The 18,761-nt window shown below is 42.0% G+C and overlaps 1 protein-coding gene across 2 annotated transcripts in view; it reads left to right on the forward strand.

Annotated features, from left to right (window-relative positions):
• Nucleotides 1-18,761, forward strand: part of LOC122804127 (putative transcription factor p65 homolog) — a 2,378,992-nt gene that overhangs the window by 1,037,448 nt on the left and 1,322,783 nt on the right. For both annotated transcript variants that reach the window (XM_044073775.1, XM_044073774.1), the window contains one exon: nt 14,833-14,924. In XM_044073775.1, coding sequence (XP_043929710.1) covers nt 14,833-14,924 — 92 coding nt within the window. The remainder of the gene's footprint in view (nt 1-14,832; nt 14,925-18,761) is intronic.

Here is an 18,761-nt window from a genome sequence, read left to right on the forward strand (position 1 = left end):
TTATTCCCGATGCCTCAGACATAGCTTGGGGCGCTCACCTAGAAGGCAGGTGCAACCATGGTCTTTGGGATGCCCAGCACCTTCCATTACACATCAGCCAGAAGGAAATGATGGCAGTACAAAAGGTTCCGACTGCCTTCAAACCCCATATCAAGCCTGGGGTTCTCATTATCAAAACAGACAACACCACAGTAATGTGGTACATCAACAAACAGGGAGGGACCCAATCTTACCCTCTGTGCAGGCTAGCTATGAACCTCTGGCTGACTGCCTCTTCCATGGGACTACACCTGATAGTCCAATACCTACCAGGGATCAACAACACCCTGGCAGACCACTTAGCAGAAACTTACTGGACGCCCATGGATGGCAGCTCCACAGAAAAATCTTTTTACAAATCACCCAGGTGTGGGGGACTCCAGAGGTGGATCTGTTTGCTTGGCATCTCAGCCAAGAGCTGAAAAAATTCTGTACCAGGGAGCATCACCACCTAGCGTGGAAGGCGGATGCATTGACCTTCCCTTGCAACACCCTCTTTGTGTACGCATTCCCTTCTCTGCCTCTTATTCCAAAGGTAATGATCAAAATAAGGGAGGAGAGACCAAAAGCCATTCTCATTGCTCCGGATTGGCCCAGACAACATTGGTACCCTTACTGCGCAGCCTGACCTTACAGCCTCCTAGGAAGCTTCACCTGATCTCACACCTCTTGACTCAGATGGGGGGGGGGGGGTTGCTGCACCCAGATTTGCAGATTATCAAACTGTCAGCTTTAGAGTATAAGCGACAAACAAGGGGCCCCTTTTAAGCAAACCAGTCCTAGACATTATCACAGAGGCCAGAAGGCCCATCAGAAAATCTTATGCAGGAAAATGGAAAAGATTTTGCTTCTAGAGCCAGTGCAGAGGGGACAGTACCTCACAACCTTCCATCCCTGTTATCCTGGACTACCTAGCGGAGATACTTAATACACCTATGCCATTTCAGCTCATTTTGATACAGAACAGCCCCTGTTCTCCCATCCTTTGAGTAAACAATTCATCAGAGGGGTGACTTAATATCAGACCTCCCAGAAGGCCACCCACTCCAGCCTGGGACCTGAATTATGTTTTGGGGAAAAACTAACCTTACCAAGTCGCGGTGGTGCAGCGGTAGCGTTGTTACCTTAGAGCAAGATGTTCTCTTCAATTCTCGGCTGGAGTGCCTTCTGTGTGGAGTCTGCATGTCTTCCTCGCGGTCGAGTGGCGTTCGAAAGACATGAGTGAAGGGTGTCGGGCTGGCAACTCGGCACCATCAAAATCTACTGCCGATCATTAGCGGACCAGAGTTCCGCTGTGGCGACCCCTAACCGGGAAAAAGACGAAAAGAAAGAAGAAAAACTAACCTTACCACCCTTCGACCCTGCTGCTTCAGCAGAACTAAGATTCCTCTCCTGGAAGACTGCTTGTCTGCTAGCTATCATCTCAGCCAGGAGAGTTTCAGAACTTCAAGCACTGATGGCTATTGAGCCCTTCAACATCCTCCATGCAGACAGGGTCTCCCTGAGGACTAATCCCTCTTTTATGCCCAAGGTGGTGTCTAATGTAATTCTCAATCAGGTCATACATCTACGCTCCTTCTTTCCTAACCCTCAAAACAAGGGGGAAAGAATTCTGCACTCACTAGACATGCACACACAGCTCAGCTACTGTCTGGACCACACTAAACCCTTCAGAAAAACAGACCAACTACTGGTCAGCTTTGCTCCAGGGGCAGAGGGGAAGCCCATTTCTAAACAAACAATTTCCAAAGGGATATCGCACTGTATCCATTTCTGCTATGGACTGCATGGGAAGCCCCCCCAAGTCTATTTGAACCCATTCCACTAGGGCAGCCTCAACTTCCACAGCATTCCTCAGAGTCGTTCCCACCAGGGACATCCTTGAAGCTGCCACCTGGACTTCTGTCCATACCTTTAGCAAGCATTACCACCTAGTTCTATTTTCTAAGGCTAGGGCAGGGTTTGCCTCTGATTTTCTGCAGGGCATGCTGACCCATTCCTAGGTCACTTAATAAGCCTACCACCCCTATCCTCAGCTTTAGGAATTCTCCTACAGGTGATGACTGCAACAGTGAAACACGAAGAACATAGTACAGATGTGTACACTTAACATAAATGTAGATGTTCGAGTGTATTCATGGTTGCAGTCCTAGTTTCCCACCCTCCTTTCCCCTTGTATCTTCTTTTCTTAGGGAGACATAAGTTTCCAAAGGTTGCTTTTAGCCACCAGGACCACTTTACTTACCATAGCTACTTGGGCCTCTGACTGGTTAGGGCAAGAAAAACTGATGTAATGGCGTCGGCTGCTCTCCTTTATAGCACTGACGACCTGACGTCAGACAACAGCCAACACAGAAAACCATTGACTTTGGTATTCTGCCCGGCCGAGAGCTACCACAGCAGCGATAACCCACTGGTGATGACTGCAGCAGTGAATACACTCTTAACATCTACATTTATTGTAAGTGTACACTGTGCTTTCTTCTAGCATTGCAAGCCCGTCATGACAATCTTCCTCTGGGGACAATTGCTTTTCAATCAGACAGCATGTCCATAGTCTGGTATATAAACAAGCAGGGTGGAACCAGATTGTACCCTCTTTGTCACAAAGCCATGAGTGTGTGGGAATGGGCGATTTCCACCAGTTGCTTTCTAGTGACATTGCGCATTCCTGAAGGTCCAACTTTCTGGCGGACAGGCTCAGCAGGACTATTCTGATGCCTTATGAGTGGTCTCTGAATCTTTCAGTAGGGGAACAGATCTTCGTCAAGGGGGGTCAGACTTGCAGCGATCTCTTCGCATCTCCTTCCAACGTGAAATACAGCAAGTTCTTCGCTCTGAACCCCCCCCAGGGGGAAGCTCCCAGAGATGCACTAATTCATGCTTGGCCTTTCCGGTCTTTATGCTTACCCCCCATTACCTCTCATCCTGAAGTTTCTTCAGAAAGCTCGCAGGTTGGGGAGCTGATTAATCCTCATTGCACCATTCTGGCCTCGCCAAGTCTGGTTCCCCTCTCTTTGGTCTCACCTGTCAGTTTCTGCATGGATCTTGGATCCGGTACTGGATCACATTTCTCATCCCTCAGGGATTCCTCACCCAGACCTGGACAGTCTGAAACTCGCCGCTTGGCTGCTCCAGTTCCAGTAATGAGTAGGACTCCCAGTTTATACTCTTTGGTTAAGACCATACTGGTGGCGGCTCACAAATCTTCCACCAGGAAAATATGTTGTAGCAAGTGGAAATGTTTTTCTTTGTGCCACTCAACGGGAGTTCCATCCCTTTACAGCTCCAGTCCCGGCTGTTCTAGAATTTCTAGCCAGTATCTTTCACCAAGGTGCTAGTTCTTCCACTGTTAACGTCCCACTGGCTGACATCTGTAACTTCCATGTGGGGGGAAATATGTTTTCTCTAGCTTTCCTCTAGGCTTTTGTAAAGCCTTCCTTAAATGTAACTTTCTTTATGGCCCCTAGTGAAAGATCCTACATCTCCTTGGGACCTTACTTTTGTACTTCAGCGTCTAGTCTCCCGTCCCTTTGAGCCCGCGACATCAGTAGTTTTACAGTTTCTTTCTTGGAAGACGGCATTCTTAGTGGCTGCCACTTTGGCTAGGAGGGTGTCAGAACTTCAAGCATTGTCCATCAAAGTCCCGTACATGTTTTTTTCATAAAGACAGGGTTTCCCTGTGCACTAAACCTTCCTTTCTCGCTAAAGTGGCCTCAGAAGTAAATATTAATCAAACTATCAGTTTGCCTGTCTTCTTTCCAAACTTCCAAAAGAGGAGTGAGTACAAGTTACATTTATTGGATGTGCACAGGCAACTGAGGTTTTATTTAAACAGAGTGAAATATTTTCGTAAATCTGACCAGATGTTCATTGTGTTTCACTGTTGCAGTCATTACACTTGGGTTATCCTGCTGTCAGGCGGTCCTGCAGTCAGCCATAGTTCCAAAGTCTTAGTCCGGCGTCAGTTGCTGTCGCTTCCTCCCTGACATCAGTGCGGCAGGGGTATATAAGATGCAGCCGATGTCATTATCTTCAGTCTTTCTTGCCGTGCGGTGCCCGAAGCAAAAGCAGTTCGCAAGTGCTGGTCGGCCGACACCGGAGATTTTCATTTTGAATTTTCAGAACCAAAGTCTTCAATAGAGCTATGTACCCCATTGGGGAAACTTTTTCTTGCCTCAGACCGATGTCAGTAAAAGTTAATAATTGTATTTCTTGTGGGAAGCAAATACCTCATAAGGATTTTCATTCTTACTGTATTCCATGCCTAGGCCCAGACCACGACGTCACTAGTTGTCGGTTTTGTGCTAGATTTAACAAACGCACTATTAAACATCGGTTTGATTTTGCTCGCCATTACTTTGGGCGAAGGTTTAATTGTACCATGCCGTCGGAACAACTGACGACCGGAATACAAAAAAATGCAAAGACAAAGATAAGGACAGACATCCGAGGCCCAAAACTGATGATGAAGCCTCTTCTAGGCCAGTCGCCGGATCTCAGTGAGGCACTTTCGCAGCCCCTGACACCCGCTACCTCAGAGCCACAGGCCGCCTCCGACTCCCATGTGGAAATGTCTAGGCCTCTGGATACTCAAGGTGTTGGGCCTTTGGAAACTAACCCTTCAGATGGGTCCAGAGCCGCTAAGCAGGCGTCTGCTTCTGAGGGTGTTTTCAGACCTTCACAGGTTACCATAAAAACTACAGCCAAGTCTAAAACTCCATTAAAGACAGAGAAGCAAGTACAGCATTCACCTGGACAGGCCTCTATGCCTAAAAAACAGATGCTCAAAATGGCCGAAGACTTAATTACTCTGATTAGGGGTACCCATCCCCCTCCTGATAAAAGGCCTAGGCAGGATACAGACTGATTCTTCTGACCAGGTTTCCATTTACTCTGATTCCTCTTCAGAACAGGGATACTCTTTACCCCCCTATGAGGACTCTGATGCTGAAGAATCAATTCCTTCAGCCTCTCCTCCAGAGGATTATTCTTTTGGGGAAACTTTACATACCATGAGGGAGCATTTCCATTGGGAGGGCCAGGATTACTCAGAATCCAAGAAAAGGCTCAGAGATTTTCTTTTATTACCTCAGCACAGACCCCTTACTTTTCCGCCAGTGTTCGATATTGTGGATGATGTGTTCTCTGAATCCAGTTTAAATCCTGATTCTCTGCCCCCTGCTCCAGTCAAGCCAGACAAGGTAGTACAGAGTCCCTGACTGTCACAAATTTCTTTATAAAAACCCTGTTGCTGACCCAGAAACTATTTTCCAGGGTCCCAAAGGGGTAAAGGCTGCCACGGCTAAGAATCCAGTTCCCTCTGACAGGGATTCTAGAGCATTAGACAGATGGGGGAAGAAAGTTTACACTTCTGCAACTTTAGCAGTGAGAGCTTTAAATTGCCAGTTTCACATGCTTAAATACCAACAGTATTTAATGTCTCTGTTAAAGCAGAAAATGATTACAAGTTCAGAACAACCTGACTATAAGGAAATGCAGGAGTTATTGCATGCAGCTGAACAAGTGGGCAAACGTACTCTGCAATGTGGTTTTGATTCTTTAGAGGCTTCTTGTAGAGCAGCAGTTACATGATCTGTGATTCGAAGGCATGCTTGGTTAAAAGAACAAGGTTTACCTGATCATGTTAAGGCTAAATTATTGGATCTCCTTTACAGCAGGATATTTTATTTGGTGTTAAGGCAGAAGAGGTATTAAGGAAAATGGAGGATAAGGCAAAATCTGTGCAAACGGTGAAGGATTTCTTACAGGTACAGCCACCTAGATTTAGCAGAAATTGGCCTTCAAAGAATTGGTCCTTTTCAGTGTCAGACAGACCACAAAGAGGCAGATACAGATGCACAAGAGGCAGATCTCAGCCCCAAGGCTCTTACAGACCATGACAGTGGGGTGCTTCAACCCCAAAAGGAGGTGAAGACAAGTCGCAACCTTACAGGAAACAGTCCCAATGACTTCCCCCTTCGAATGCCAAGCACTTAGCTTTTGGCAGCTCCCTTAGGGGGAAGACTTGCACTTTTTTCTCAATTGCCATATAATCACCCAAGACAAATGGGTTCTGAATATTGTGTCTCAAGGTTACAGGTTCCACTTTCACACTCTACCAAGGCTAAAAGGAATGCAAGACCTACCACAAAATCAGTGGACAGAGGCACAAAAACAAATTGCAGCCTTCATAGACATGAGAGCTATTCAGAAAGTGCCACAACGGGAACAAGGACAAAGATTTTACTCGAGACTTTTTCTGGTACCCAGAAAGGACAAAGCCTGGAGACCCATACTAGACCTTTCTACTCTAAATACTTACCAGGATGTTCCGAAATTCAAAATGTTGACACTACAGCAGCAGCTTCCCATGCTGAGCAAGAAGGCTTGGCTTGTTACTTTGGACCTCAGAGGCATACCTGCATGTCCCTATCAGACAAAATTGCAGAAGATACCTCGGATTCATAGCTGGTTCAATGCATTACCAATTCTCTGCACTGCCCTTTGGCTTATCTACTGCACCCAGGGTCTTCACAAAGTGCCTGGCACCAGTAATTGCATTTTGCAGACAAAAAGGAATTCAAATATCCATACCTGGACGACTGCCTTGTTCAAACAGAGAGCAAGGGCATTCTTCTAAAGCATCTGGCATTTGTAAAAAGGTTGCTAATTTGCCTTGGGTACACAGTAAACGAAAAGAAGTCAAAACTAGTTCCCTCACAAGAGAGAATATTTCTGGGTGCCAGCTTAAATACTACGGCCCAGATGGCTTATCTCACGCCAGACAAGCAAGGACAACTGACTCGGTACTTTCAATTGATGGCAACAAAGACCCAACTCCCTGCAAGAAAAATTCTGCAGGCCTTGGGATTCATGGCTATCTGCATACTACTAATTCCATATGCCAGACTGCATATGAGGAAATTACAATGGTACCTAAAAAGTGTGTGGACTCAATACTGTCACAGTTTGGAAGCAGTAATTCCACTAATTCCCTGCCTGCAACAGGAGTTTTGATGGTGGGTACAGGCATGTCACCTCAACAAGGGACAGCCTTTCACTCTACCCACAGCCAGGCAGACACTAACAACAGATGCTTCGGATTACGCCTGGGGAGCACACATGGCAGGAAAATGTATTCAGGGCAAGAGGACCGCAGACCAAATGCATCTTCACATCAATCAAAAAGAGATGTTGGCTGTACAAAATGCCCTAACAGCCTTCAAGGACCTTCTGCATCCAGGACAACTATTACTAAAGACAGACAACACCACAGTTATGTGGTACATAAACAAGCAAGGGGGCACTCATTCTTATCCCCTATGCAGACAAGTCATGACCTTGTGGGACACAGCTTTAGCCTATCAAATTCATCTACAAGCAGAATTCCTGCCAGGAAAGAAAAACACTCTGGCAGATGACTTAAGCAGAAACATCATGGATCCTCACGAGTGGAAATTAAATCCACAAGTATTCAGCATGATAACGCAGAAATGGGGGTTCCCAGACATAGATCTCTTTGCCCCCTCAAAGAATTGCCAACTACAAAAATTCTGCACAAGGACTTATCACTCACAAGCATGGAAGGTGGATGCTCTCTCGTTCAGATGGAAAAGCGTAAAAGTTTATGCCTTCCCACCAGTGCCTCTCCTTTCAAAGGTACTCCTAAAAGTCAGACAAGAAAAACCACAGATGATCCTGATTGCCCCAGACTGGCCACGCCAGCACTGGTACCCAATCTTAAAGAACTTAGCTCAAGGCCCACCATGAATTTTACCTCAAACTCCGCACCTTCTGACTCAACAAAACAATCAGATCCTGCATGGAAGGTGGATGCTGTCTCGTTCAGGTGGAAAAGGCTAAAAGTTTATGCCTTCCCCACCAGTGCCTCTCCTTTCAAAGGTACTCCTAAAAGTCAGACAAGAAAAACCACAGATGATCCTGATTGCCCCAGACTGGCCACGCCAGCACTGGTACCCAATCTTAAAGAACTTAGCTCAAGGCCCACCATGAATTTTACCTCAAACTCTGCACCTTCTGACTCAACAAAACAATCATATCCTGCACAGTCAGCTCAAAACCTTAAACCTGGCTGCATGGCAAATTCATTAGTCAAGCAGACAACACCTCTCTCTAAAGCTGTTATGAATGTCATTTTGGAGGCCAAGAGGCCTAGCACCAGAAATCTTATTCAGAAAAGTGGAAGAGATTCTGTGCCTGGAACCAGGCTCAAAGCTTTGACCCTCTTGTCCCAAATATTCCTCAGATATTACAATTCTTAACACAGATGCTGGACAAAGGACTATCTTTTTCATCCATTAAGATCCACGCCTCTGCCATCTCGGCTCATTACAACACAGATCCTCCTATTTTCTCTCATCCATTGCTAAAACAGTACCTCAGAGGGGCTAAAAACATAAGACTACCCCGGAGAGCACCAACACCAACTTGGGACCTCAATTTTGTCTTGGAAAAACTAACCTTACCTCCTTTTGAGCCCGCCAATTCGGCAGAATTAAAATGTGTATCATGGACAACTGCTCTGCTTCTGGCAATAACCTCAGCATGAAGAGTTTCAGAGTTAACAGGCACTAATGGCAGTGGAGCCTTTCATCATTTTTCACCAAGACAGGGTTTCTTTATTAACAAACCATTCATTTATGCTTAAGGTGGTATCCAGTGTGGCTCTTAACCAAACTATTCACTTGCCAAATTTTTATCCAAATCCCCAGAATAAAGGGGAGAGACTTCTGCATTCCTTGGACATACACAGGCAATAACGTTTCTACTTGGACAAAACAAAAGCTTTCAGAAAAACTGAGCAATTGTTTGTAGCATATGCTGCAGGATCACAGGGTAAGGCTATTTCAAACCTGACCATTTCAAAATGGATAGGACACTGTATTCGGTTCTGCTACACACAGCATGGGAAACCTGTACCTAGTAATATTAGGCCACAATCCACCAGGGCAACAGCCACTTCAACTGCCTACCTTAGAGGAGTACCTACCAAAGATATCTTGGAAGCTGCAACTTTGAGTTCAGTGCACACCTTTACCAAGCATTACCACTTGCCTCTTTATTCTAGATCCAGAGCTGGCTTTGCCACTACAGTGCTGCAGGGCCTCTTGGCCACCCCAAATCCTCTATAGAGCCAGCCACCCTAACTCAGCTTTGGGATTCAACCCAAGTGTAATGACTGCAGCAGTGAAACACGAACATAGTACAGTTTTGTACCTACCATAAATGTAGATGTTCGAGTGTCTTCACTGCTGCAGTCCTGGTTACCCACCCGCCATCCCCTCTTTCTTAGCTGAAACTAATCTATACCTTTCTACCGTATACTACCTATGTGGTGTATTTGCTGGTAACTGAAGGTTTTGTTTTACCTTGTTGTATGTTTTATTAGCAATATGTATTGCCTACCGATATGGGGGCACCTGACATCTGGGGCAAGAAAAACTGAAGAAAATGGCATCGGCTGCATCTTATATACCCCTGGCGCACTGACGTCAGGGAAGAAGCGACAGCAACCGACGCCAGACCAAGACTTTGGAACTCTGGCCAACTGCGAGTCCGCCTGATGGCAGGATAACCCAAGTGTAATGACAGCAGCAGTGAAGACACTCTAACATCTACATTTATGGTAGGTACAAAACTCTAATTTTTGTCTCCTACTCCAAACCCTTTCTAGGCAAACCAATTTCCAAAGTTACCATCGCTCACTGGATTTCACAGTGTATCATTCTGATAGGGGTATCTCCTCTCTGTGTCAGGTGAAAGCCCATTCAACTAGATCTATGGCAACATCAGCGGCCTTTTGGTCTAGGACATCGCTAGATAATATTTGCGCTGCAGCTACTTGGTCCTCATCTCACACCGTCTTGTCTCATTACAGATTGGACATTGTATCTAGGAGTAGGGTATTCTTTGGCTCCACAGTGTTACAGAATTTCCTTCCATGAGGGCCACCTGTTGTTGGTAGCTGGGGACTCTGCCCCAAAGGTTGAAGACCAAATGAAGTAGTGTACTTCAGATAAAGAAGTTATGTATTCACCATAACGTTCCATCTGAGTAAGTTGTACTTCATTTGTCTTCATTCGTTTCCCCTGACCTTATCAGTATTGTCCTGTTTTGATATGTAGGAGAGGGCACTATTGTGGCACTCCTGGCCATGCTTGTCCTAGGTTTTGTGAAGACCCTTTAGTGGTAAGGTCTAATTGGGTTATGCTTATGTTTTCTTGTACAACAAATTCTATCTGAGAGAAGGAAGGAGATAGACGGGCATTATGGGTAAGTGGAAGAGCTTGGAGCTCAGATCAGATGGTAGTGATGCAGCTGCCTTGGATCTGATCCGAATACCCAAGGGTTGAAAACAAATGAAGTACAACTACTCAGATGGAGCATTATGGTGAGTACTTAACTTCTTTTTTTTTTTTTATCTTCACTTATTTTATATTCTGAAAAGACTTGAAACTATGTCAAAATGATGTTTCTCATTACCAAAATATCTTTCTGGATTTATGAAGTACAAAACAATGTAATCTGTGAATAAAACAAACTTTTCTTTATTAACATACCAGTTGTATCCTTGAATTTGAGAGTCTTTTTTTTTTTATATATATATATATAAAACAAATAAATGGGGGGAAAGGACATCCCTGTCTTAATTAGTGTACCAGTTATAGCCCTGAATCTGAGTCCCTTGTTTTCTTTGCTAATGGTTCTGTATATGAAGCAGTTAATAAGAGAAAGAGGACATCCCTGACGTCAGCTTCAGTTCTAACAAAGCCGGTTTAAAGAAACCCTCTCAGCTTAATTCTGGCCTCTGATCCTTTATCTATCCTCCTCATTAACCTTATTCTGTCAGGAAATGCAAGTACTGCCGTTGCCCCACTCTTAAAATCCCAGCTGACTTCATCAGATGCTTTCTCTGCACCAAAACCAGCAACATTAGTTTTTTTTACATTATGCTTCCCTCGGGATCATCATTGTTCTAGTAATATTGTCAAACATTTGCCTTCCCTCCACAAAACCACATTGATCTAAATCAATCACTTTTGGTAACACCTTTTCTGTTGTGCTAGCTAGTATAGACTTAATACTTTGGTTCTCATGGTTTAAAATTTAAATCTGTATGTGTAGCTGGTCCTGATGGTCTTTACCCTGTTAGGGTAGTAGAGCCACCACAACTTTTTTCCAAGGTGCTGATACTGCTTCCCTTTTTTATCACGTTCTTCCCTCCAAACTTCCCCAAGAATACTATCTGTTTATGGAGACTTTCCTGTAAATTGATTATACATCACCATTTTTATCTCATCCCTTCTTACCTTGGCTATTTAATTTTTGAGCTTCATCTTCCTCTAAACTTAACATAGTTAAGGCTTTCATACATATTTCCATTTGTGTTTTTGCCATTCCTCTGCTTTATACAGATTTTCATAGAATTTCCTAACTATCTGTAATACCTCTGTAGGATCTCTAATTATTTGGTAACAGTCTTTTGTACTTTTTAACCAACAACACCACTGTAAAAGATCATAAAAATAACCAACGACTGAAGAATACCAGCTAGTAACAGCTCTACTTTCATAAAATTTAATGAACAGTTCAACTTTTGTTCTTTTTGTTGCCTAAGTTATTGTGCTAAGAGTTTTTTGTGCTCTGAGGTTATCGAAAAAATTGCTTAACAGCCATTCCATACTCTCCTCCTTTATTTTTCCTTAAATACTCAGCAGTTGCTACTGTTCATGTGTGTGATCTCACTGCTACTGCAGTGCTATAAACCTTGACAACCCCTCTCAATCCTAGTACGTGTTTACTATATTTGTCTTTTTTTCTACCATAGTTTCAAACTTCATTTTCATTTTATCCCATTCAGTATCTATCCCTTCTGAAAAAAAATCTTATCTTCTCTAATTTCTCCTGAATCATTTCCATTACCCATTCCTTAAATTCCCCTCTCTTTAACAAATAAGGAGGTGCCAGTGTCTCTTTTTTTTACTCAGTTTCATTTGTACAGCCTCACTATTGCAAATCAGGTTCCAGCCCCCATCCATATATAACAATCTCTATTGAAAGCTAATTGTATCTCTGAAGCCCTTAATTACCACATATGTCTTTTCCTATGACTGTTGGAGCCCATATGGTAGTCAGTATTGCTCATTTTTTTCATTTGTTCCTGAAGTACTTTCTTTGCCAAATTCATATGCTCTTTTATTTTTATTTATTTTAACAACTTCGTTGTATAGTACTCCTTTTTACTTTCTTTCCCAAATTCACATGCTCATTTCTTTTATTTTAACGACTTCATTGTACAGTGTTGCAAAAAACTAATCAAGCATTTCGTAGTCCACATGCCTGGTACAAATAGTCGTCACCAGTAGCTGCCCAATTTCATTTCAGGGTTCCTCACTGCAATCCAAACTACCTAATATAATATAGCATGTAGTGGCCAGCACTGGTGCGCATGATGTTGTTATTAAGCAGATTAACATCTTTTAGAAATCCACCACAGATTTAACATACACCCTAAGTAGTGCACTGGGATAGCGTATGAAATGTGCTAAGCTATAATTCACATAGATGTTCCTTGTTCTCAATTATTTTATAGGTTGTTGTTGTTTGTCTTTTGGCTTTTCCCAGTTAGGGGTCGCCACAGTGGAACTCCGGTCTGCTAATGATTTACAGTAGATTTTCACGAACACCGAGGTGCCAGCTTGGCGTCCAACCTTCAACAAAGCCACACCCATTTACGCATGTCTTTCGAACGCCCACTCAACCGCGGGGAGGACATGCAGACTCCACACAGAAGGCACTCTCCGCACTTCAGCCAAGAATTGAACGGGAGAACCTCTTGCTGTGAGGCAACAACGCTACCGCTGCACCACCACGGATGTACAATTATTTGATTGGTTAATTGTATGAAATACAAAATCTGCATGTTCAGTTTTAAAAAATTGTCATGCTAACACAGCCAGAATAACTATAAAATACACATTTCCCCTTTATAGTACACAGCCAGTCCATTTTCCCATTAAAATAACTATGATTTAACCAAAGGCAGTGTTCGTCTGCCCTCTCATAATTTAGTCTCCAACACCATCAAATAATCTTTGTGCTGTAAGATATCTGAGCCATGGGAATGACCTGCTTAAGCTTTTTTCCTGACTTTCCAGGTTCCCCCGTACCCTTAGTACTTTGACTCAATTACCATCCTGATATTTGCCCCCCCCCCCCCCCCCCCAAGTCTTCCATTTCATAATTATCACCTTTTTAGCTAATAACATTAACATCCAGGTCAAGTCCCTTACCTTCCCATTTCTGCTTGCTGAACAAGCCTAGAAAATAAATTCCCTCAATCATAATCATCCTCTTCTGATTTCTTTAAACCGTACTTTCTAGATCTGCCTTGAATTCTCCAAGCTCATCAGTTTCCAAAAAAATATTTCCAGTTAACACTATTGGGCATCCCACTTCTTCAGCATTTACTTTCTGCTTTTTGGAAACATCTTCTATAAACTTGCATAAGTGTAAAATGTAAACTTGCTAGAGTGTAAAAACACTTAATGGGCGTACTTCATGCAAAGTCTTGAATCTGCAATGACTTATAACCTTCCACTGCATCAAACATACATTTTTACATTTTGTTTTCTATATCTCTTAATTTGATAATGTATTCTATTCTGTTCTAATGCATTCTCCCTCCATCTAAATTTTTCTCCAGCAACAATTTATACAGCCTTGATAGAATCCCTTTCTCCACTTTTGCCACTCTAACTTCTCTAAAAATCCACTTAAAACCTTGTCCAAATTGGATATGCAATTTCTCTTGTCAAGCCTTGATATCCTGTAAAGGAACAAATAGCTATTTCTGATCTTTTAATTCCTCTCCATGCCATAGGCCTTTTTCATACTAACATTTGATGCTAGTACTTAACCTTGTTTTTCCATTTCCCTATCTATTTTGTAAATTGATATTACTTTACCAAACTTCACTGTTGTTGTTTTTCAGCAACCGAAAACAGATCACTTTTGCAAGGAAATAATCACGAGCAACTCGCCATTTAATCTTAAGAATATTATGAGCAGCTTGAAAGCTTTCTGGAAGTCTGAATTAGACTGCCACTAATATTATTTCATCCATCACATCATTTATATAAGTACACAGAAATGTCAGCCTTGTCATCCAGACTACATTTGATGTGGGTACAGAAGTCAAAATAGGCTGGTGGGTTGTGTGGATAAGTGGTGTTTCTGAACTTGAAGCTTCATGTTCCATTTCTTTGTCATATTCTAGCCTGGTTACATAACCTTTGAGTGCCTACCCAAGCACTTTGACTTTCCTGGGCTGTGCGAGTTATGGTTGTAGGGTGGTAGGTAAGTTTTTAATGATAGTTGTTGCATGCTAGAATGTGAAGAGTTATTCTTTTTGACAAATGTAGTGAAAAATAAAATGTTTTATTTCTAAGGAGACAAAAAGATCAAGAAACTGAAATTCACACCGCAGTTTCTTTTAATACAATACTTATTCAACTTTAAGGCTCACTGGCTATAAAGATTGTTTCAGGATTGGTTAAGAGGCTGTTGCTTGTCATTCTGTCGGCAAGTAATGTTAGTAGGCCATAATTCCAGGTCTCCTAGTTTTACCAGCTTTTTTTTTTTTAACGTCTTTCTACTGTGGCAATTGACCTGTACTGTAGCTGAGTTTGTAACTATGTAGTCTGTCAGTAAGCAGACTTTCTAGAACATACAGAGTGATGGGATTGATCCATACCATTTCTTTTGCAGTTTCCAGAATTTGGGTATCCAGTGTGTTAAAAAGAAAGATCTGGAAGAAGCTGTAACTCATCGATACCGAACAAACAACAACCCTTTTAATGGCAAGTATTAGTGGAACTGAATTGTGCATTTGTTGATGCAAATAATGTTAGCTACAATTAAAACTGAAGAGAAATGAATTATGTTCATCATTAAATCACTGTTGCAGTAATGCTGAAAATTGGGATATATGCCGCCAAGAATACTTTGTCCAGCCAGTTTGCCAAGGCTTAGGTACTGCTTTGTCACATGCCATACATATGACCTTAGACCTAGATACAAATGCTGGGGTCCCTGTGGATGCCAAAATCCTCTGAACTTTCTTGCTGCCAGTCTGGGAAGCAGAATGTCATATGTACTTCAGTCTTTCAGCTGTTTGAAAGGATCCAGATTGCCAGTGCAAGTGATAGCTAAATACCTTATTGGAGACCCTTCCTCCTTTTTCAGTGTTCAGTATTGGAATTTTGTTAATGTCATCAAAAAGGGGCAAATACCTGTTTGGTAGGCAAATTCCCTGTTGAGGACCGGCATTCATACTGCCTTTTTTTTAACACCTTGATTTGTCAGTTGTGACATAGGCAAACTTACATTTGTGTAAAAATAAAGTAAATGAACATGTTCATAGTTACAAATGTTAGACATGGCATGTATTCTTCTGTACAATGTAATCAATACAACATTACATAAGTTTGTCAATTCCTGCCTTCCTGTAAACCTCATTCTTCCTTCAAAACATTTTTCCTTCATGTATTGTTTTCATTTTCTATTTTTTCTGTGTAATTTGCTCCTACCCTATTCTAAAGGTCCCACTTCCATTTCTTTTGTCTCTCTCACAATATTCACTACTTCAAATGCTTTTGGTTTAGTCTAATTTCCAATTTCTAGTAATTGCTTTTTTGGCAGCCACCAGAATTAAACGTAAGGCCTTACTATATGTCTAGGCGATTGAGATCCTGTATATCGGCTCAAAAAAAATTTCCTTAGTTATACCCATTTGCTCATCCAGTGTTTCTGACAGAGTACTCTGTAGGGAATTTTTAGAGTCTTCCAACTCATTATACTACAAAAACATATGTTCCTAGTTAACTCTTTCTTTCCCATTGTACCTCCAACATTTGCCATATACCTGTGGAAAATTGTTTGGAGTCTGAAGTATAAAAATACCTTTGCAAACGCTTCTAAGCAAAATTCCTAAATTTTCTAGACTTTGGTACATGTTTGGGAGCCATACATGTATCCCCCCCCCCCTTTTTTTTGTGTGTGTGTGTGAATTGCTTATTCAGTCTCAGTTGTCAATCTTTTGTAACCCCGTCTGATTGGGTCTAATTGTTATTGTGCAGTGTTTTTTATATATATATATATATATATATATATATATATATATATATATATATATGTATATGTATACATCTATCTATATATATATATATATATATATATATATATATATATGTGTATATATACATATATATATATATATATATATATATATACACACACACACACACACACACACACACACCCTACTAATTATCCCCCCCCCCTTTTTTTTTTAAACGGTTTGTTCCCGAGTCAACTAACCAGTCCAAGTCTATCACTTAGGATTTCTCTATCCCGTGCACTTTGCCTATACTCTAAAATCAATGCCTGATAGGGAAGGCAATCTGTAGCCTGCAGTCCAGATGTCTTTTCACCCTCTTTCCATTATATTGCCTTTCTCTCTCTCTCTATTTTTCCCCAATATATTGGCTTCTTTGCCAGTTTCTTCCAGTAAATTCTAGCCCCCTCTTGCCTGTTCTGTGTACTCCTAATTACAATCATCCCTATCAGCAGAATCTCCTTTCTCAGTTCCTGTGCTGGCTTAGTTCTTTGAATACTTTTTGCTACTTTATAAATATAATATATTCTGTATGATTGTTGTTCTTAAGGATCTGTATCCAAAATTCCATTCTCCCCTTATTTCTTGAACTCCACCCCCCCCCCACTTCATCATCATCCCTTTCCACTCTGAATTGTAGCTTTCTGCTTGTCTTATGTATAAGAGGCTTAACTTGGTAGCTCTAAAGTATGCGTTCAAATCAGGTAACCTAAGGCACCTTGTTCTATTGGAAGCATTGTTATCCCACTTGATTTTTTCCCTCTTCTCCACTCAGACAAAATCTTTCAACTCTTTATTACCGTCCACAGGTTCTCCAGTGGTTGATGTACAGTATGCCTGACCTGTGTATAAAACTAAAGGGACACTAAATATTTTTACTGCTTGTGTCTTGTTATCCATGTCCATAAAAAAGAGCTTCCAGTTTCTCAGGTTTTGTATTATCTTTTGTTTAGTCTCTTCCCACATATCCTTAGCTGTAGTAACAGAATCCTTTTTAACCCATACTCCTAAGTAGTCCACCCACAACTCATTTACAAGACAAAATCTGTGTTGTCTGATGTTGCCATTTTCATTTGTTCCTCAACAAATGGGTGTGGCTGCAACTGATCTGACTTGGATGTTTTTTCCAGTTCGTGGAACACAAACTCTAGAGCTCCTCCCTTACCCATAATGCATCGGTCCCCTAAAATTCTTCAAATCTCTCTTTCAAACATGCTCATTGCAAACTCTCTGGTATTAGTTTGTGAGTGAAACTTTTATTACGTATTTCCTCAAAAGCCATTAAACTGATGTTAATCTTTCCATTCGTCACTGATTGGTTCGGTTCTGAGCCCTCGGAACCGAGTCAGCCTATTACCAAGCTTGCGCCAGCCAAAAATCTCTCGAGCTAAGTCTCTACCCAGAATGCCCTTCTCCCTGTTACATCTGATCTTATTTACCGCGTAGCCGTAAAGCCGCCTTCCAGCTGAGCTCTCAGCTAAGTAAAATCTTTTTTGATATTTGTGTAAAAGTTTTTGGATATCTTCATATCTTACTAAACCTTTAGTATTTCTAGTCTCTTTTCTTCGATCTAACCGTATATTCTCCACTCTACCTGTTGTTACCATTGGTAAACTTAAGTACCATTGTTGGTACGGCTTTTTCCCTTACCCTTGTGGTATTCCTTCAATACCATAGCTGGTATTGCTTTATCTTGCTTAACCTGTTAGCTTTTATCTCTATTCAGGTGTTTCCCTTTCTTCTCATATACAGTGTGTTGTATTGGTATTTTTTATTGTGATTTTTTTTTTTTTTTTCTTTGTGATTTTTGAACTGGATGACTTCATTATTGTTGGATTATACAGATAGTTGTGGTGTTCTTTCTACTAAAATGTCGGATAAGAAGGGTTACCTCTGGCTTTAAGCATTGTACTTCTTGTAAGAGCAAGTTACCTAACAGTGACTTGCATGATGACTGTGTATACTGTTTGGGAGTGGCCCAACTTTTGGTGCAGCCTCCATGTGATATTTGTCAAAGTTTCAGCAAACACACTCTTAATGAGCGCAAAAATAAACTTATTCTGAAGGGGTTACTCAGGCCTCCCTTCTCAGAGGCCATTTCTGTGATGGAAGTCTCAACCCATCCTTCTGAGGACAAAGAGAGATCCCATTCTGTTCCTTCTTCACCATCGGGTGATCAGAGCAAACCTGGGAAATTTAAAGTCCCCAAATTATCGTCTGAGCATAAATCTGCCTATTCGGCTCCGCCGTCCTTGGCTCTGACCATCTCAAAACCTTAGATACGGATGCCTGTATTGACGCAGACCCTGATCATAGATCTTACTACGCCTATCTCGACTTCAGCACCTGTAGCTACTTCGGCTCAGGGCACACCTTCGACTTTGACTTCAGTTTCCATTTTGGAACTGACCATTTCGGCTCCAAGTGCCACTTCGGCACCGAGCATTGTACCAATCACACTGGATCTGACCCCTTTGCTTCCGGTCTCGAAAGTAGAGACTTTAGTGTCGGCAGACTTTGC

This window comes from Protopterus annectens, chromosome 6.part0 (assembly GCF_019279795.1).
Source record: "Protopterus annectens isolate FY-2018-M chromosome 6.part0, PAN1.0, whole genome shotgun sequence".
NCBI classification, from domain to species: domain Eukaryota; kingdom Metazoa; phylum Chordata; order Ceratodontiformes; family Protopteridae; genus Protopterus; species Protopterus annectens.